Source organism: Gallinula chloropus (assembly GCF_964237585.1).
Source record: "Gallinula chloropus genome assembly, chromosome: 14".
NCBI lineage: Eukaryota > Metazoa > Chordata > Aves > Gruiformes > Rallidae > Gallinula > Gallinula chloropus.
In genome coordinates, this window is record NC_140099.1 from 2,353,791 (window position 1) to 2,375,212 (window position 21,422).

The following is a 21,422-nucleotide window of genomic DNA, read 5'->3' on the forward strand; positions in this document are numbered from 1 at the left end:
AGGTTAAACATTTAAAATAAAGAATTAGCAAACTTTTCTTAATCATTTAGTTATAGGACTTCTTTTAGTGTCTGGATTTCAAAGAAAGATTGGAAATTTACTCTGGTTTTGAATCTTGTATTAGGACCTATGATAACAAATGCCTTATGCATTTACTTGTTAAAGGGCCTTGAAATCTGTAGCAATTGCTGTTTTTCCATGTGAAATGCTTCACTGTGATTCAAAAATAACAACAGAACTTTATTCCTTTTCAGTTACTCGGTAGCAAGAAAAGACATTAAAGAACTAGATGTTCAGAACTTGCCAAAATCTGAGTCTTCTCCCAAGAAAGGTAAATTAGGATAAATTCTAGATATCTTAAAAAAATGTCATTTCATGCAGTAGTACTTCTACCTTTTCCAGATAAATGATGGCCTGTTGATTTCTGGTAATTGCCCTTGGATATTTTGCAAACAATTTTAGATGTGCTAAAGTAGAGAAACTTTGGGCCTGCTGTGTCATTTTGACTAACTTATTTTCTACAGGTACCTAAGTGTAACTTAAACCAATACATTCTTAAGACTCACTTAGTTTTGGTAAGACCTTAACTACTGCTAGTTGGAGTTGGTGATCTGTATGGATCCCTTCCAACTCAGTATATTCTATGATTCTGTATAGCTGCCACCTTATTAAAGTGGCACCTATTAGGTGTTGCCTATTTTATTTCTATTTTCTGCTTTTCATCCACTCCACGGAAAGTTAAGAGACTATTTTCAAGGTAATTTGAAATATCATTGACCAATTGAATATATAGTTACATCTCTGAAACCCAAAGTTCTGTTATATTGCTCAAAACTCTTTTATCTTTATGTTAAAAATACTCAGCAAGATGTAAACTTTATTAGAATGTCCTGTCTGATTAATATTTGTTTTTAAAGTATAATTACAGAACTTGTTTCTGGATGGATGCATGCATATGACTACAGCCATCCATCTTGTAAAAGGCCAGAGTCTCAGTTTACTGTAAATAATTATTAAACTTTTAGTGTTGTTTCAGTCAGATCTCAAAACACAAAAGCTGTTTCTAAAATACTTAACAAAACTAACAACAAAACCCCTTCACTCAACACAGTTCATCTGGTTTGATTAATGGTGTGGAACAGCTCCTTAACAAGTAAAGGTTTAACATAACACTCACAAATGAGAGCTTGAGGTGGTTTTGATTGATTTGTGCAAGTCTTAATGATTTCTCTCATACTTTCTTGTTAATAACTATGTCACAGTACGAGAACTTTCGAACAGTCAAAAAATGATCAGGTGCCAGGTCAGAGACAAATTGAAGAAGGGGATTTATTTTTTTTTATGCAGAACATAATTGGGTTGTGACATTTCATTGTCACGAGGCAATATTGTGGAAACAGAGGTACTAATGGGTTTCTAAAGAAAGAAAAAAAAAAAGAGTTTAAACAAATTTCTGGAGGTTGTCATCAGCTATTAAAAACTGGTGCGTTTTCTTCTCCAGCAGCATTGTCAGTGGTTTGTTGCAGTATCTCCCTCTTCTGGGTGTTCTTCTGACTCCTCTTGATTAAAGTCCTTTATGGTGCCTGGGGGGTAGGGGGGCATGTGTATATATATCTGGGTTTGTTCTGCTTTGTTGTTTTCCCCCTTGGAGCACCTCTTCAAGGAAAAGAATTTGAAGTATTCCCATTGTACAAACGTGACACGTCCCTGTTCTGTCACTCCCTTACTCATGAATGTATTTTTCTTGTTCCAAACATTAATGTATCATCTCTTTAGGCAGCCCTCTTAAACAAAATGTTTGCAAGTTCTTGAAATGAAGCTGTAAGACATGAAGATATTTTGACAATAACAAAGTACTCGATCTAACTGTGATGGCTTTGCTTTTTGAAATTGCTTTATTATAGTATGTTTCACAGAGAAAGAAAACAGTTCACAGTTGTGCAGAATATATGTGGGTAAGTGTAGGTGCCTGTCATTGGTGCTGTTCACATACCTAAGTGTAAACCTTAGTAGTGTTCATGGGCACCTACACCTAGAAAACTACTGGATACTCTGTGTGGGATGGATGTTCTCAACTCTTAAACTCCTGGAGTTGCCAATACTTGGTTGTTAAAATTTGAGTCTCAAAGTGTCAAGTGTTTAAATTATATTACTTAAATCCGGTTTTGGTTTAAGTTGCTGTTGTCATTGACAAGAAGGTGAAATTAAAAATGTTTGTGAATGAATACCCTGGATGAGGTAAAAGCAAGGCCCTTTCTTCTGTAGGGCTACAGGAGGCAAGCACATTTCTCAACACAAAGGGTGTTCCTCGGAACTGGAAAATGGACATCAGTGAAATTATGGAGTCCTCTAGCAGTGATGAAGAAGATGGAGCTGCTGCAGAAACTGATGAAGAGGAAGTAAAGAGAGAAGAGAAAACTGAAGAAGTAGTGGTAAGTCTGAGTAATTTAAATACTTCATGTGCCTGAAGGTCCTGCAGTTTCTGAAGTTTCGCTCTCAGGTGCCTTCTCAGAGCTGTTTCTCTTCCCTTTGCTACCAGTTACTTTTATTTGGATCGGTGAACAGTGGCAGGTGGGCTTCTGTTATCCAGTGCAGGAACTGGAGACAGATCTCAGAAATTAAGAATTCAAGGCAGAGATGAGCGATGGAGTTAATCTGGGTCAGGGGGAGACGTAACCAAAAAATGGCTGCTGAGTTTACGAGTAATAACCCAAACTTAAATAAGACTTTGTATTTTTCTTTTGTACTTTATACATAGCTTATAGTAAAAGTAACTTGTTTGAGAACAGTATATTGAAAAAAAAAAGACAAATTATTAAAGCAAAAGCAATGGGCTAACTGCTAACTGAAAGTATGAGCTAATGCACAGTGCCTTTTAGGAGACTATTGAGTAACAGTACTGGAGTTACCATTGTAACTAATACTTGTTTTTTTTTTAACACCAGTGTTAGTGGTTGGCAGTTGTAGTATCAGATGCCAAGATGTGGATGGACTTAGTCCAGTATGTATGGCACTATGTTTTTCTTTTGAGAAGGGACAATACTCCATAAATAGAAGCAAGGAAGCCACAGATGCCATGACATGCATCACCATCAACAGTTTTAAGGCTGAAATGAAGTTAGCCAGTTTCTTCTTTGTCATCAAACCCATGTTTACAGAGTTGCCTTTTATTTCTTCTACCTGTTTTTAACCCTGATGGGTGGGGTGGGGGGGGTGGGAGGGGTGTTTGCTGCAGGGTATGTTGCTTGGTTGGGGAGGCGAGGGGGGGGGGGGGGGGGGGGGTCTCTCCTCGTCATGCGATTGTTCACAATCCCCTCGGAAAAACTCTTTCCGTAGCGGGTGGGGGGGGGGAAATCCAGGGAAGTTTTATCTTCTGAGGAATGCCAAACCCCCGTTTCCCTTTCGCTTCCCTCAGCGTGCGGTTTTGTCAGCCCCAACGCAGAAATGGCCGTTCACGCTCTGAGGCGGCCTACAGCGTTTCCCGGGCAACCGAGTGTTGGCCGGCAGCGCGCATGCGCGGGGGTGTGTGCGTGTGCGTGTGTGTGTGTGTGTGTGGCGGGAGGGGGGGAAGAGAAGCGGGCGCTGGAGCGGAGGCTTGGCCGCCGGCCAGGGGGAGGTTTGCCAGATGCTTTGAAATGGGCTGTCTCTTTTCTTTGCCTTTCATGTAATGTCTGATTTTTTTTCCCCCATTTTTTTAAAAAATATATATATATATATATATTTATTTTCTTCTTATATATATGGAAGAGAATGTAAGTAATGCCGAATAACTGCGGATGTCGTGCAGGGAGACAGAGAGCGAGCAAATATTTGGAAAGTCAGGCTGAAATATGTCCAGGCAGTGGGCAGATTAGATAGAAAGGAAGTCAAACCATTTTACGTTTGAAAGAATGCAGCTCCTAGGTAAGGATTCTGTGCTTTAATCCGTAACGTTAACGTGGTGCTTGAGAATGCGGGTTTGACTTGGGGTTCTGAGCTGGGGAACTGTCTGGTGGAGCATGCAGCCAGGGTAGATCTTTCCAGTTTTTTTAAAAAAAAAAAGAAAAGAAAGACAATAAGAATCTATTTTTAGGGGTTAATTTTATGCCTTGATAACAGCGTGCTGGAAAATGGAGTAGATGTCTGTATGGGAATAATGGTATGATTAGAGAAATGTAAGGATAAATGCGTGCAGAATGTAAAATCCTCTGGTGTGTGGTGGGGTTTTTTTTTCCTCTGTTTGCAGTGAAAAGGACTGAATAGGCCACATTTTGCAGGGTGTGAACTGTTGCAGTCTGTATTGGTCTGTTTGTATTAATGCTGGTTAAAATTGCAGAGTATCTGTCAGTAAAAATCAAGGATTGCTGTTCTAGTTCTCTGGTATTCATTTTTAATATCTTTTTTTTCATGGCTATTGCATAAAAGTGCTGTGTGTTTCAAACAAAGAAGGGGGAGGGGGGAGCTTGGTGGGGTTGGTTTTTGGTTTTTTTCTTGGTTTGTTTTTTTTTTTTAAAGGCATTCCTGTAAAAGAAATAGAGTTTATTTTTAAAGAATAATCTAAATGTAGAGTCGTGAAGCAAAAGACTCCAGACAGGTGGATGTGCTGGTAGGAGAAGCTGTAGAATCCATTATTTCCAAGTGACAAGTAGGCATGTAAAAATAAGGTGAGCTTCTTCATGCTGAAGCTGTGTAGCAGAGGATAGATATTGATCCTTTTAGATTCTGTCAGAGCAGAACTGTCATCCTGGCCCATTAAGAAATTCCTGATTCAACTGTTATAATTTGTATTCGCATTTTAATTGCTAGATATTGCAATTAGACAGCATTCAGGGAATTTATCATAATTGCTTTTTTATTTTCCCTTAGAAAGGCAGTAATACCAGTTGCAGGGAGAATCGATAAGTTAATGATATTTTTTTTGCCTTTATTTGACTGCAGATGTTGAATTACTTGGATTTTGCATTTACATTTTGTAGTGGCTCTCCTCTAATAACCAAGGTCAAAAATAGCTTCTGTCCATCCTCTCCCCGAATATTCTCAGTGGACTTCTTGTTTTAGAACTGCAAATTGCTATATTACTGGAGGTGGCAGGGAGATTTTTAAAATTATCTCCCCCCCTCCCCTTCTGAAATGCACAGCAGCTTTGCTGGCAAGGCCTGGCCAGCTGCTGATCAGCAGTGATAGGCCTTCATTAAATCAATCAAATTGACACAGACCTACTTAATGAGAGCATAAAGTCAGTCAGAAGAGTCTAATTCTGGGGATGGAAAGGATGCTATTTTTCTGAAGTAGGATCTTTTATGATGATAATGGAGCAGAGAGACCTACTGTAGCTGGTGATAATGGATCCTACCATTTTCCAGTAGCTGGGTTAAAGACTGTAACTTTGTTTTGACAGAGACTGTCTTTCTAATTGTGCTGCCTTTCCTGACATCTTAGGAGTACAGTAGAATTGGTACAAGAAGATTTCCAGGCTTCACACGGTGGTTCTTTACTGTCCTTTGGACTCTGAGTGGGGACCAGTATGGTGGTGGTGAGATGCTGATCCTCTGCATCCATGGTCACCAATTTGTGTGATCCAGAGTTGACTGTGGGAGAGGACAGTGTGGAAATGGCTAGTCACTGGCTTTGACAGGGACTGTGTTACATTGAGCTGCTCAGAGTGTTCAAATTTGTTGGGTTTTTGGGAATGATTGCAATATATGGAGCAGCTCAGGATTTACTTTGCTATTCAAACCTCACATTGTGAATAAAGAGCAGAGATATTGGTTGAGTCACAAAAAGTGGAGGGGGGGGGGAAATCCAGAGGTACCAGAGGAAAAAAATTCCTTATCAAATGAAATACTAAAGAATCACTGAATTGGTTTGAATCCAGGCAAAAATCTGAATATTGCTTTTGGTTCTCAGCCATGTTTCAACATGTCAGAATAAGAAAACTGTATTTTGAGGGTACACTTGGCAGTCAAAGAATGCACTGCAGCTAGAAGGAAAATCTGAACTCCAGTGTCTCCACATAGAAATAGCAACATTACCTGATATTAAAAGTCAGATTAGATATGCTACTGTATTGGCTTGTACTGAAGTTGTTCTTTCAGGGAAAAAATACCTATTTGTTTCTCAGGGTTAAATAGTTAATACCCCCCACCATTTTACAAGGGAATGAACATGCAGGTGACATTGGGTTTTGCCTCTCAGTCCTCCTGTAGACCATTGGGATTCCAAGAGAATCAAGATTTTAACATGCAGTTGCTTGAAATGCATTTGCAGTATGTGTTCCTAATAGATACACTCACGTAAGGTCAGAGTTGATAGTAAGGCATTTGTTCTTTGGACTTTGAATTTTGCAAGTTTCAAAATTGTATCTTTTTATAATATCAAGAGCTGGAAAAAGGCATTTTTCTTACCTGCAAAATTGGTTATAACACCATCTTTGAGAGACTTCCTACTTATCTATGTCACTTCAATAGCAGTTCCTTTTTCTTTCACATTTTTACGCCTTAATTGAACATGACAAAAAGCCATGTTCAGGAAACAATTCCAGCTAGCTGGTCCCCACACCTCTCAGTGAAGAAAGAGTTGCAGCACCTCCAGGTGTATGCTTAGAGGAATTTTCTCTTAGTCTTCATTTTAACAGTCACCTGAAGGATGTATCTTCCATGTAAAGTTTTTAGGGTTCTTGCATCACCAACAGCATCAAGAAACATCAGCCACTGTTGCTTTATATTGTTGAGCAGGGAAAATGCCAGAAGCATTTTCCAGTGTACCTATTCTGCAGTTAAGCAAGGCTTTCAGTTCTCATGGTAAGTCGTTACCATATGTGTTACTAGCACTAAGTTCATAAAGGATGGATGAGTATATGAAATCCCTGATTTGTTGTTGGAGGCTTGAGACTCCTACAAACAATCACTAGTCATCTATTAAAATATTTACATTTTGCTTCAAAGCAGTTCTTGTTTCCCATCTAGGCTTTTCTCTAAGTGACTGTGGGAGACCACAGCAATGTTCCCTGATTCTTATTTTTTTTTCTGTTGCACCCTGTGTGTATTTTAAGGTAACAGTGAAAAAGCTGACTCTAAAGATTAAATACAGGAATACAGTAATTTCAGAGTTATTGAAGCATGGTATCCAGAAAGCCAAGTGGTTTATTTACATATAAAAACCCCGAAGCAGCTGTGGTGTGTAATATGCAGAATAGCCTTTAAAAAATAGCTGTACATTGATAGCTAATCATCCTTTGCATGCATGCATGCATCTGTAGGATTGTAGGAGTCCTGACTGCTGTGAAGAATGGCTTACATCATAACAAGCACAAACGTTCTTCATAAAGATGTTTCTTGCTAACAGGCATTCTCAGAGTATTCCTCAAAGAGGAGCAGAGAAGTTGCAAACTGAGGCACAGATCTAGAGTGAGTCATTGTTGAGGATGGTTCAATTCCTGGTTCCTGTTGGTAGAAATTAACATTTTAAGACCACTCTCAATTCCACATGGCATAAAGCTGTTAACTTGTTGCAATCAGTTTAATTCTTTTCATTTCCTTAATTAGTGTTCAAACTTAGCATCCGAAAGCAAATGTGTGAGTGCTGAAAAGGCATTTAAGTGCTCTGAAGCAACAAAATCACATTAACTCTTAGCTCTAGCAGCTTGTCTAGATCATATACTCTTCTCCACTCCAAATCCTGTACACATTGTTGTTCTGCTTAGCTTGCATTTATTTCACAGGAGAGTTCATGGTGTTGTCAATCTGTTAATAATAGATCTGTCCCTGGTACCTTAGCCCAGTATTGATTGAGTGTATGGTGTATGTGCTTGCAAATAGAGATTCATTCTTTGTTTTGTAAAATAAGCCATTTATCCTTTGTGTTCCCCCTCAGCTCTACAGGTTAGCACCACAGTAACTTCTAATACCTTTCTTTGATGATGGGGCAGGATAACAGAGCTATATTCTTGTTTAAAATCATGCTAAAGACAGAGGCAAAACTCCTGGTGAATAAAGCAGCTTGAAGCCAGTTTCTAGTTTTCTACAAATTTCTGTGGGTTTTCTGTTGTGCCTCTTTGCTGGTGATTATTCTCAAAATGATTTCCCAAAATACTGGAACACTATTAGTGTTAGCCTTATTGGAAAGGGAAGGGAGTATTTCCTTCATACTGAGATCCTATGGTAGGTGTTGATTTCTTTATTTTACAGTTTTTAACTGCTGTGACTGGATAGTTGGAAAGGAGAGGGGAAAAAATCTCCCCCCCAAATTTTCAACATTTTAGTGATAAGCAAAAAGGGGATCTTGGAGATTTTTATAATGATATTCTGCCTTTTGCCCTGAAACAAAATTTCTCATGTTGGATTTATTTACAGGTAATGGATGAACAGCAGAAAGGTGTGAATTTTGAACTCCTTCCACTTAAAAGTTTCGTATAATTTTGCCTCTTACTTGGCCTTTAACTACACTTTCCCTCTTGTTGCAACATCTGCATAGGAAAAAGTTAAATGGACAGACAGAACTGTCTTTGGAAAACTGATTTTGAAGAAATGTCCCTGTGAACTTAGTTATGCCCAGTGTAAAATGGGCATAACTGTTTGTAAGGAAGTGAGTTTGAGAGGGTGACAGTATTACCCCTGCTGAAAAGAGGTGCTGGGAATTTTAGCTTTCCAGTGAGTCACTGGTGGTGCCTGCAGGTTGTGGCATCAACATTTCCCAGGTGTTTTCTTCTCTTTGGGTGCAGCTTTTAAGGTTGTGTATCTTAATGTTGCGATGGTATCTGTGAAGGGTTATTCCTGTGCTGGCCATTAGGAGAAAAAGAATCTGAGAGAGCTGATTTATTCCTTGCTGTGGCAGTCATTTAGGTCCATCAAGTCCCTCTCAGAAGGATTTGGTGTGTACTATGGTGTTGGTACCAGGCACGGCTCAGGCTTTCTGCCCAGAGGTAGCAACCTAGCTCCTACACCATCAACAGAGAAGTAGGTCCAGGATTCAGGATGTCTCAGGAATATTGGAGTCATGATTTCTGCCTCCATCCATTAAGCATGTAACAGCTTTTAATCTTTCCTTTTTGCTTTGCTTCAGCTGAAAGTACTTTGTGTCAGTGAAACAGTTAACATTCTGTCTGCAAGAGTGCTATTTCTAACCTACATTTCTGCTGTTCTGACCTACAGTTTTGGTTTGGCATTATGCCTAAATAAAAGAAATGGTTTGAATTGAACTATTCAGAAATAGTTGTGGATGTTTACCGTTATTTAGATATATTTAGTTTGCAGCTTGAGTCGTATTCCCTTTCATCAGTAAACATTACAGTAGATGGTAGAAATTTCTCGATCTTGAAGTTGATTCACAGTCTAGATGGAGAGGAAAAAGCTGTGGTTTCTATAGCAATAATTCATTTCTTAACCTGGAAGAACATAATTCTATAGATAACCATTTCTCTTTATACAATCCCTCTAATATGCAGTAGGAGCAAATGGTACCTGATGCTGTACAACACTGTGATAATTCATTTAATTTCCTCCAATTATTTCCCTAGGAAAATAAGAAACAGATACTGTCTCTGCCTGATTGTAGGTGATCCCTGTTGGGCTTTGAAGCTTGGCAGTCACTGAAGCAGTCAGGGCTGAAATTCATTCTGATGCTGGGCAGATTGCTTTCTGGTTAACAAGGCAGTATCATATACATTCACATTTCAGTGCCTGTCTTCCTGCCTCAAAGCTTAAAGTTTACAGAATGCAGAGACAACTGAAATTGAAATTGCTATTCTGGTTTCCTTCTGGAACTGCTTGGGACTTTTTTGTTATTTTTAATAATGTAATGATAAGGTTTTTTGACACATACTGTACATCTTTCCTTTAAGGCAGCTGCAGTCTTCCTTGTGCAAACTGCCTTACCAGCAACCCCTGTGATTGCCAGGCTGGCAGGAAGAAAGTGGCATGCGTGGAGCATTGCAGGGAAAAGAATGTATTATTTTTATTCCCCCCCCAATCTCTATTAACATCTCAGAATTCCATGAAGTATATGTAGATATGTCTACAATTATTTCCCTCCTCTGCAATAAACATACTTTATTTTCATGGTTTCCACCTGAATAAAATAAAATCTTTATTTCACACTGTGGACTGCTTACCAAGCAGTTCATAAGTGTTTATCTCTCTGAGGATTTCAGTTGTAAAGATAAAGCTATGGAATTTGTAATAATAAATTCTGGAAATATGTCTTCAGGGAATTATGGAAGTGACTGTAAAAAGTGTTTCCAAATATGAGCTGAAATCAAACATTGGAGCTTAATCACACAATGAATACTGTCTGGAGCATCGAAATCACACAATGAATACTGTCTGGAGCATCAAACCCAGGAATGGTTGGGTAAAGAATTGTTCTGCAACCTTAGCTATACTTGGGGTATTCAAGAGGAGTTAAACAAAAAAAAAAAAAAAAAAATACAACCCAAAACGGAACAAAACCCCACCAAAAGCCTAAAAACCCCTAGGGTTCTGATGGACTGCTGCAGTCTTGTAAATAACAGACCTGTTCTCAGTGAGAACGATCTGTGAAGTGTATTGGTGCTTTCATCTCTTTCTGCAATGGTCAGGCCTTCCCTGACCTGCATTTTCTTTTCTCTCCTCCTGAGCTACACACTTCAGCCTCTCCAGGACATTTTGGTTTCTGCATGCTTCATGGGCCAAATTGGAAGTGGTTTGGGTTTAGTCCTTGCTGTTAGGCTCTTGCACAAATACATCGTTACTTTGCATATTTTCTGTTTTCATTATGACTGCATTTGTTTTCACAGCCTGAGGAAGAGCTTGATCCTGAAGAGAGGGACAACTTCCTCCAACAGCTTTACAAGTTTATGGAAGACAGAGGTAATGCTGAATTTTATTTTTCTTGTTAATCTTGAGTCCATTTTTTAAATGGCTTGTAAATTTTTCTTTTTAATGCAATGGATGTTATTGTGAGCATATTCTCATGTCAGTGAGAAAGGATGACAGCTAGTCTGGTGCAGGGAAAAAACACTTTCACCCATTTTTACATGTGGCAGGTCTGCTTCCAGTACTTGAAAGCACAGCACACAAGAGAAATTTAAACCCTCCCTGAGGTGTTTTGGTTTTGTTTTGCTTTCACAAAACCTTTTTTTTTTTTTTTTTTTTATGTTAACAGTCCCTGATAAATAAGCTCTTGGTTGATTTCTTCTTGTGACAGCCATGGCTGGGAGCTCTGCTGCTGTTGATCTCAGGCTGGAACCTGAGGAGGCTATTCGTGGATGGTGAAACTCAACCAGCAGAGAATGGGAGATGTGCCATCTTCAAGTCTCCTTGCACAACTGTCTTAATCCTGTGCAGATGTAGCAGTGATACTCACCTGAAGAGACAACTTGAGAGATTCTGCTTTGTCCTCTAGCTAGAACAAGAAAATAGCCTATTTTAAATGTCTGTCTTTACAGACAGAGGTGAGACTGTAATAAATCAGAATAGCTCAAGTCCTGGCATAAGACTTGAAAGTGTGTACCCTGTGTATAGAGAACAGGATATACCCGCTGATTTGGGAGAACTGTTGTTGCATAAGCCACTCTCATTTGCAGTTGTGATGAGACTGGCACTAAAATGGAAGCTTAGCTTTCCTGTTCTTTGGCTGCACACCCTCCCCACCACCATCTTTTTTTTTAAAAAAAAGTATGTTTAAGCCTGGAAAGAGTCTTATCCTTTCAATTTGTTTTAATCATTTTACTAACTAAAAAACTTTTAAAACTAAAAAGTTTTACCAACTAGTGAACTCACTATTTTGATTTGAATACAGTTAATTCTGGAATAAAATTGGTGGAGGCAGATCACATGTGCAGCTACTGCCTTTTTATTCTTTGTTTTTCCTTTCTTTTTACTTGAGAAAAGTTACTTGAATGATGCTTCTACAGGATCATATAGTACAACATGTACTTGAATTTGAAATAACCAGAGCTGAGAGTCAAATGTAAAGTACATGTAGTGTCTGAATATTTTCCCCTTTCTTCCCCTTTTTTCTCTGAGGTTTTAAAATTGGGGATGGAAATCAAGTCACCTTTGTAAGAGAGACTCTGTATCCCTACTAGCAAGATGTGTTCTAGACCACAGCCTTGTAAAAGAACGTTTCCAAGTCCTTCAGTATTAACAGTTCTTACCACAGTTTTAGAACTCCTGTTTTAAATGAAGTATACTGGAGTTCATCCAAAGTAATTTTAAGACCTCCTGTGTATCACCACTGTTTCTGGAGAATATCCTGTCTTTAAGATGCTTTGTCGGGGATGGGGAATCCCTGTGCTGCTGGACTAATCCATAATTTTCTTTCTTCTCTAGTAGCCTGATGCTTCTCCCTTTTCTATTTTCCTTCTTCCTCCCTTTCTTAAGCACCCTTGGACTACAAAACAAGTAGGGATTGTGTCAGGGACTTGCAGGAGCAAAAGAAGAAAGCATTTGTGGACTGAATTTGAAGACTGAGTTCAGAAAATACTCTTTAGGCTAGTCTGTCCATCGAGCAGTGTATGGGACTTTGTCAGGACTGGGTCTTTCCCCCTGCTTGCCTATTTTTTTTCCTTTCCCTTCTCTGTCCTTACAGCAAGATTTCTGTTCCCAGCAGAGTTGTTCTACATTCTGATCTCTCAGTGTGCATGTTTTGATTCGTGTAATTATGACTATTCCCAAAGTCCTATAAAATTATTTTAATGATTCCAAATATAATTGCATGAAGATGAAGGAAGATGAGAAGCAGCAGGAAAGAGGTTTCCTATTCTTCCTTGCTGGGAGGAATACAGTGTCTGTATGTGGCTGCTTGCCCCAAGTCACTTCTGATTTCTCCCTGCAATTAATTATTGTTCTTTATATCATTGCCACTCATCTGATTTGAGTTCATTCTTTTTCCCAGAGCTGTCCCAAATATTCATGCTTTCTTGCAGCCTGACAGTCTTTCTCACATCCTGACTTTCTGCTTCTGCCTCACTGCTTTCAGACCAGTGCTTTGAGTTAATCTCTTCACACGTTGCTATATTCCAGCGTTCACTGGGCATTCTGTGTACCCTCCTGCAGTGCTGGCTGACCCCCCACTCAAGAGAGGAGCAGTGGGATGGGGCCAGTTGGATGGGGGTTATTGCACAGACCTGGAAAGGAGGTTGAGAAATTGTAGTTACCAAGAGGCTGGTGCCAGTATGGTGATAAACCACCCAGGAATAAGTGATGCATTCAGAGGAGGGTGAAGCCTTAATTGGTGGTTGGAAACTACTGACTTGTGACATATCATTGTACTATTAAATACAGATTTTAAAATGTAGAAAGATGCCAGTAATGGAATGTGTGCTAAAGGAATGGAAGGAGCAGTTTGCTGTTCTTTGTGAGAACTTCTTTATTCTGTGTTATCTAGGTACTCCTATCAATAAACCACCTGTTCTGGGCTACAAGGACCTTAACCTCTTCAAACTTTTTAGACTGGTGTATCAGCAGGGTGGCTGTGACAACGTAAGTGTTGGATGTTTCCTGAACTAAATAATGTCTATTTGGTCTTAAAGGTGGTGGCTTGTGGGTGTGTTAGATATCATTCCTTAATGTTCTGGGTTCTGAAAACTTCCTGTGTTCCATTTTGTTTCTTTTTGTTTCTTTTTTCCCCAAAGATTGAGAGCGGTGCTGTATGGAAGCAAATTTATATGGACCTTGGCATTCCTATTTTGAACTCAGCTGCTTCCTACAATGTGAAAACTGCTTATAGAAAGTAAGTTCTCTTGTAATGGTGAAAACAGTTTTCCTTTTTTTTTTTTTTTCAGTAGCAGGTACAATATTCCAGCAATTTTTGATAGCTTGGTTAAACAGTAGTTGACATTTTCCAGTTCTGAGTATTTTCCAGTGCCCAGTCTTGAAACAATGGAGGAGAGGATTTCTCATGGCTGCATAAGGTCCTGTTGGTCTAATACATTAGAATTCCACTTACTTTCTTACCAAGAAGCACTTGTTTTCAGTATGTGACGGTGCTGTTTCAGTGTACAACAATGACACTTACTTTAAAAGCTTTGGCAAATCCAGCTTTGCAGCTTATGGTGAATCACAAGAATGGATTCTGGCCATTCACATGCTCATGGGAGTCTGTAGATGCTGCAGTGACAAGAAATTTATACCTATTTAAGTTCCCAAAAAGCACTGATAGACACAGTTCAGGTGGTGTGTTTAAATAGCACCTTGGGGGAATCTGTGGAGTAATGGCTTTAGGGGCACAACTATGTACATTGCTATGGTGGATGTGACAATGTTGAGTAGTAAAATCACTGCTGTAGTGAAAATTGCATAAACCTGTATTCTGACCCCTGCTTTTCAGTAGTGTTTTTAATTTGTGGAATGGAAACCTTTTAAAAATTACACTTTTCAAGTGCACTTTCTAAATAAAAAGTATTATTTATTCTCCTGGAAGCTTTGACAAGAAACAGTTGGGCTTTTTGAGTAGAAGGGAAGAATGAGGTTCCAAGGAAATTTGGCTGGTTGAATTGGGGTGTTGAATGATTCAACTCAATGTTGATGAAGATGAAAATATTCAGACTGTCTCCAGTGGAATTTGAACTGGGCACATATTTAAGGTCTGTATTTTAGAGAAGAGTATTTATCATTAAAAAGAAGAGTAAATGGTAAATAAGTACTAGGTTGCTGTTACAGTGGAAATAATTGTGTTGTATGGACACATGATGGTATGTTGTAATTAGCATATTTATTCTTCAACAAATAAATTGGTTCATCTTTCTGTCACCTGTGACTGGGTTAGATGTGCACACAGGCAGTTACCAGAGAACAACCTGGTGCCTGGCAATTTGTTACCATGTGGTGAGGTCTTACCCATCCATGTTCCGTTACTGGGCTGACATTAGCAGCCATCATGCATTTGCAGGACAGTGTTCGTGCTCTTAGGTGATTCAGTGATGTAGCTTAAGAGACAATTACTGTCATAAATTCTTAATTGGATGGGGATGAAGCTAAATTTGTGGGAAGCACCTGCGTGTAGTCTTTCTCACCATTTGACATGTGTGCACAATTGCTTCATTTTAAAATCTTCTCTGGCTTTTTATTCTTCAGCTACTTGATCTTGGTTTGCTTTGCTCTGAGAAAGAAAACAGGTTTTATGGACTTCCAATAAAGAGAAAATAAACCATGAAATCTAAATAAAACTTTTGTATCTGTGTATCCAACAGGTATCTTTATGGTTTTGAAGAGTACTGCCGTTCTGCAAACATTCAGTTTAGGACCATCCATCATAATGAACCAAAAGTGGTAGAAGACACACAGAAACACGTAGATCCAATGGAGGAAAGTGCAAAAGAGGAACAAAAAATGCCCCCAACAGAAGTTAAAAAAGAAGCAGAAGAAAATTATTCCAGCAGTGAAAGTGAGAAAGAAGAAATGGAATTAAAATCCCCAAGGGTAAGTGCTTTGAGCTGATTTCTATTTAGTACTTAACAAAACCCCTTTGTGTAGTGAACACTTTACATAATGAGTTTTCCCATGTGGAGTGAGTGTACATTTGAATTGCTGTACTTGTACAAGTGTAGGACAGGGTTCTGTGAAGGCAGAGGTGGTGGTAACTGTTAATTATGTTTTACCTGTGAATAGAATCAGTTCTGATTGTTTCTTTATATTGTAAACCATTCATGGAGTTCTCTTAGGCTGCGCTGGGTGTCAGATGTTTCGATTCAGGGGTGGCTTGAGAATTGCTGAGCGCTGTGTATCGACAGTGAAGCTCAGCAGGACAGTCTTGGGTGTGGGCGAGGATTTCCACTGGCACCTGGGATCTGGAGCTTTCTGGCAAGAAGCAGGAATATCAAGGGGCTGCTACAGTTTTAAAGAATCAAAGGAAGACCCATTTCTCTGACTTGCTTTTTATCACAATATCTCTTCTTTTTTTAAAAAAAATGCAGTTTTTTATTTTGTAGACAGTAGAGGGAAGAACACTTAGGTTTTCTCTGCCTTTGAATGCTGTAGGGGGTGGGAAGGGTTGTATGAGTGGTTACATGCATAAGACCAGTGACCTATTGGGTATTGAACCTGATGGACAACACAAGAATACTTCTAAGGTGTTTGACTCTGACTGGGTTAGTGCCCTGTGACACGATTACTGAAGGACAAGGAATCGCTGCTTCTTAAGTTGTTCTTGTTGCAAGGGTTCTGTTCAATTAAAAGGTAGTTCTGTTAAAGTACTTCTTGCAAACCAGCTTTTCAAGCAAGAATGTGGCCTTTGAGGTAACAGATGAAAAGACATAGTGTAAACATCAGTTTAGATTTGTATTACATATGATATTTCTATCCAACTACAAGTGTCTTTTTCAAGCTGTTTCAGCCTCAATCACATTCCTGGTATGACAGGATAAAGCAATGGAAGGATTTTTTTGTCTATTTTTTTTATCATTGTCTGTCTCTGTTAACTTGTTAATATTTAAATGTTATTTGATACTACTCTATTAATCCAGTCACCAGCTATTTATGAATTAATTATTGTTCCACAGTACTTACCGTTAAACTACTGTGAATTTTGCCTTCATTACTGTCATCTTTGGATGGCCTCCAGATAATTAAATCTTGCATTCATTATGTCTTTTAAATGTTCTGATTACAAAGCAATGACCCTGTATCTGTACTAGATCCCTTAAGTTACCAGATCCCCCAAGTTACCAGTTGCAGATAGTCCCAGACAGAAGTTGTCTGGCTACTCAAAGCAAGATTTTCTGTGTTGGAGATCTTCAAGACTTTCTTCTGCCCAGGAATAGTATGTTTCACTTTCAGCTGAGATTTGGAGAGGCTGTGCAGAGAACAATGGACAGGAGTCATTAAACTCATCTCATTTCTGTTGTAGGGACGGAGAAGACTTGCCCGTGATGCAACCCCTGCTAAAAAAGATAGTGAAGAGGATAAAACACAAGACAAGTTAAAAGACAGTAACAAAGAAAACAAAGATCTAGAGGAAACCCCTGAGAATGCAGACAAGAAAGAAAATGAAACTCCACTAGGGAGGAAAAGCACACCAAAGCAAAAAGAGAAAAAAATTAAAAAGCAGGAGGATTCTGATAAAGAGTCAGATGAAGAGGAAGAGAGGCAGAGGGAGAGGTAAACACTAATTTGCATCACCTTCTTAACAGTGTGTTTGTGTCATGATTGAACCCTACTCCAAGCAGGAGTATACACAAAGTTGGAGATAGTACCAGCTAAAAGTTAACAACATGATGCACTCAGCCAGGCAGGAAAGGGAGGGTTTCATTTCAAGCTAGTTCTGCTGAACTTTCTGGAAGCATTTTTTTCTGGTAGATGCCAGGCAGTGTTTTTCACTTTGATTTTCTTGAAGGTCTTGCCAAGGTTGTGTTGGTGTTTTATCACACGGGTACGTACTGACAGGCAGGAAGGGGATCAGCTAATAAAGCAGAGGAGAAGGAACAAGGGAGTTTGAATGAAACTTAAAGGTAGTTTGAGGAGGAGGGAATGGAGAGACATGAAAGGACAGGGGCAAAATAGCAGCCAGAGACAGTTTGACAAGTGGAATTGGATTTATAGTCCTGGCTGCAAATGAGTTGTGAGCAGGTGACTAGTTTATTACCAGAGCAGACCTCTTAGCTAACTTTGCCTGTGGTCAAGGGTAATGTCTTGCCTGTTTAAGCTGGCTTTCCTACCTCGTTTTTCTTATCCACTTGGTTAAGTGGTGTGGGTCAGGTTGATACTGAATGAAGGCTGAGAGGGGTATTTCACATTTTCTTCTAAAGACCTTTTGAGGAGGGGGAAAACCATGCAGTTGTTTTAAAGAAAGTGTTGCTGTGCAGTCCCAAACCATTGACCTTGCAGCACAGAAATGCCTTACATGAAGGTACAGTGTGGGTGTGCAGCAGGTTGCAGAGGTATATCAGGTGACCAAGGCATCAAAGCACTTTAAGTGATCCTGATGGTGTTTCTTTTCCTTTGTTTGCCAGAACCCAAGAGTTCATCCTTCCTGCAGGCTGGCCAGTCTGTTTCAGTCAAAGCAAACCCATAGTCTTTTTCAGTATTTTCTCTCTAGTTGGCTTTTTTTTTTTTTTGTAGTTTTAACATGTACATTATGCTAAATTCACCCTGAAAGAGGGAGAGAAATAAAGGTAAAAACCAGTTAGATTGTAACATTCGTTTAAGTACAATCTTTAAATACTAGATATAGGTATAGTAAGAGGGAGATATAGCTAGTAAGAGCTGTGTGGAGACTTAATCTTGGTTAAACACTCTTGTAATCCACTTTTCTTTTTTCAATGGAATGGTGCTTGTATCCACCAGAGGATCACTATGGTAGCGATTCAAACTCGTGCACCGTTAGCAAACTGCAGCCTATTAAGCAAACTGTAGAAGAAAGACTTTTTAATAGTGTGTCAAAATTAAGTCTGTTCTAAAAACTGAAGTTAGTTCTTCCTGATTTATTTAGGAGACAAACACTGAGTTAATTTACTTGTCTTTTTGTATTAAAATACTAATTTGAAAAATAACCTTTAACCTTTGAGGTAGATGTACACTAATTGCATCTAAATTACAATACAATTTTGCTTGATATTTTTGATGCTTACTGCTGTTCTCTCTAATTCCTGTCCTTGCTTTAAAAAGCTGTGTCCAAGCTAGCTGCAGAGACAGTGCTGGATGCAGAAAATGGAACAAAAAACTTCCTGCAGCCTCCTCCTTTTGTAGTAGCTTGGACACGCTAGTTAAATGTTAAAACCATGATTGTCACTAATTAGTGGACATTTTAAACACACTTCACTGCAGGGAGGAAATTGAGAACAAAGGAGAATCAGAAGGTGAAGAGGATGAGGAGGATACAGAACCCTGCCTGACTGGAACCAAAGTGAAAGTAAAATATGGACGTGGAAAGACTCAAAAAATTTATGAAGCCAGTATTAAAAGCACAGAGATCGATGATGGAGAGGTTTTGTATTTAGTTCATTATTACGGTTGGAATGTAAGGTGAGGATAACAAGTTATCTTTCATTTCTTTCTTTGTTAAAAGGATTATTTGAAAAAGAATTGTTGTCTTTAAGGAAAAAAAAAAAGAGAGAGAAAGATGATCAGCAACTTGGCTCCAAGTTGAATTATCAACAGGGTAACAGGATCTGACTCTATTACACTTGGTAGCAGTTTTGCTGGTGGTATGACACTGCTTCACTGAAATCACAGAACATACTTGTATGTTTCCAAGTTTCCATCTGGATTACAGTGAGTAATCCTCACTCCTCACTGGAGTATCCCTGTGATTTATGGTGTCAGCACTATCAGACTTCTTAATTTGAGAGAGGAGTCACTGACAGTGGTGAAGACATTTACAATTGAGGTGTATCAAGCACTGACATTTTGGCCACATTTATTCTTGTATTGAATGTTACCTGTGATTATAAGGAACGGATGCTACCTGTAGAGGGGGCAGGAGAAGGGTTGACTAAGAACCACAGGAAAAAATTAGTTATAAGCTGCTCTTGGCAGCCGTGTTTTCCATTAAGTGCTGCTGTTGAAATGGCTTTTTTTGTCATGGTGCTTAGGAGCATTGTGATGACATATATAAAAACATCACAAAACTGACCATTTTTTTCAAATAGCATATTTCTGATATATAACTTGAGGTGTTCTAAATCCATACTTTTCTAAGTGAGCAAATAAATACCTGTGTGGCAACATCTAGTGTGGGATGGGGGGGCAGTACTCCCCAAGTAATTGTGTCTCCCTTTACCTTTTCACTAACTTAGGAGATTTTTGAGGAGCACTGGTACTGTATTTGTGCTTTTCAGAATCTCATTCGGTTTCTTGCTGTGATGTAAACCCTTTTAATTTAAGGAGAAAAAAAAAAGCAGTATATTTTGCTGCTGAGGCACAGTATGGTGGAAAGTGCCTTTTGTACCTGCTGTGAAATCATGGACGAACTTTATAGCTGAGTCAGTCCCCAGAGTTCCAATGCTTTACTACCAAGAGACAGGGGAGTTTGCATCTCTGCTCACCCATCCCATAATTTACGTATTTTCTTTTTATGAGCTGGCAATACACATCATTATTCTGATTCCAGATGCTGCTTGTGTTTGTATGTGCTCTGCTTTCCCCACTTCTCCTTAATAAATATTTTCTGTAACTCAACCTTTTACTCCTCATATTGCAAACAACTTTTTATCTGTAGTGTTAACAGTGTGTTGTTATTTCCTTTTAGATATGATGAGTGGGTGAAAGCTGACAGGATTATCTGGCCTGTGGACAAAGGAGGACCAAAGAGAAAACAGAAGAAAAAAACAAAAGTAATTGTTATTTCAATTATCTTCTTGTAGTATAATACTTAATGATTATCAGTCTTTTTAAACAGAGATAAATTACTCAGTCTGGTCTAGTTTTTTACTAGAAGCAAAAGGGGAAAAGGTTTGAAGATCAGCAGTGAAGCAGATTAATTAATTCATTTCCCCCCTCAGAATAAAGAAGACAGTGAAAAGGATGAGAAGAAGGATGAGGAGAAACAAAAATCAAAGCGTGGGCGACCGCCTCTGAAATCCACTCTTCCATCCAACACGTCTTGCGGTTTATCCAAAACACCCACCAGTGAAGGTAAATCAGGAGCCAGAGGTGCACGGAACAACTTGTCAGATTCCTCACCATTACCAAATGGAACAGAAGGTACATCTGGTGCACTCGTGGTCTGGCATGGAAGTGCATGTAAAGAGCGGTGTGATGCGGTGCATTTAGATGACAACTTCCACGAACGAGGTGCTCTCAGCAGCTTTAGAGTCCTACTCAACAGTCAGCTCGCAAGCAGTAGCACAAAGCACGGTTTTGGCACAGAGTTTACTCTATAAAAAGTAACACTTTTGGTTTTTAGCAGCATCTCTCAGGCAGGTGACACATAGTTCAGGAATGTTTGATTCTGATAGCGAATTGAACTGTGAGTGATCTCAGTCCTGGGTGCACTTCTGAGCTTTTTCCAGTACCTTTTTGAAAAGAGGTTTCATTTTTATTTTTTACTCCCTTTTTTTTCCCCTCCCTATGAATTTTATTGAGGAAGTAGTTGAGCTGACAGCTGCTGAGGAGCACAATTTGCTCACAGAAGAGCTATGACATGGAGACTACTGTGCAAGTCATTCCATTTTCTGCAGCTAAAGCCTTTCAGTCCTAATCCTGAACAGACCCAAATCTAGTGGTATAATGGTAGTCTTAAGTGTGGTAATGAAGTCCTTGACCTCAGTACTACATCATCCAGCAAAGTTGTTAATTATATACAAACTGCAGCAATATTTTTGGAATTTTTTAAGCCTCTGTGAAGAATTGAAGTGAAATCACTGTCTCCTGTTAGTACAGGTCCCTGAATAATCTCCTGGTGACATCACAGTGTTTGCTCAGTGTATGGTGCACGATTTGTACAATACTTTAGCTATGAAGTGCCCCTCTTGTGGTGTGGAAAGGTTTGGGTTTCTCCTCAGTGCACTGAGGAGAGAGAAGGCTTGG

The 21,422-nt window shown here is 39.1% G+C and overlaps 1 protein-coding gene across 2 annotated transcripts in view; it reads left to right on the plus strand.

The window, feature by feature from the left end:
* The window catches only part of ARID4A (AT-rich interaction domain 4A), a 44,389-nt gene that overhangs the window by 19,028 nt on the left and 3,939 nt on the right, over positions 1–21,422 (plus strand). The window contains exons 10-19 of one of the 2 annotated variants that reach the window (XM_084270632.1): positions 255–331; positions 2,266–2,432; positions 10,751–10,823; positions 13,345–13,439; positions 13,592–13,689; positions 15,149–15,377; positions 16,804–17,054; positions 18,720–18,917; positions 20,143–20,227; positions 20,396–20,528. In XM_084270632.1, the coding sequence (XP_084126758.1) occupies positions 255–331; positions 2,266–2,432; positions 10,751–10,823; positions 13,345–13,439; positions 13,592–13,689; positions 15,149–15,377; positions 16,804–17,054; positions 18,720–18,917; positions 20,143–20,227; positions 20,396–20,528 (1,406 nt within the window). Of the gene's footprint in view, positions 1–254; positions 332–2,265; positions 2,433–10,750; positions 10,824–13,344; positions 13,440–13,591; positions 13,690–15,148; positions 15,378–16,803; positions 17,055–18,719; positions 18,918–20,142; positions 20,228–20,395; positions 20,598–21,422 lie in introns of both variants that reach the window. The other variant, XM_084270631.1, reaches the window with a different exon arrangement.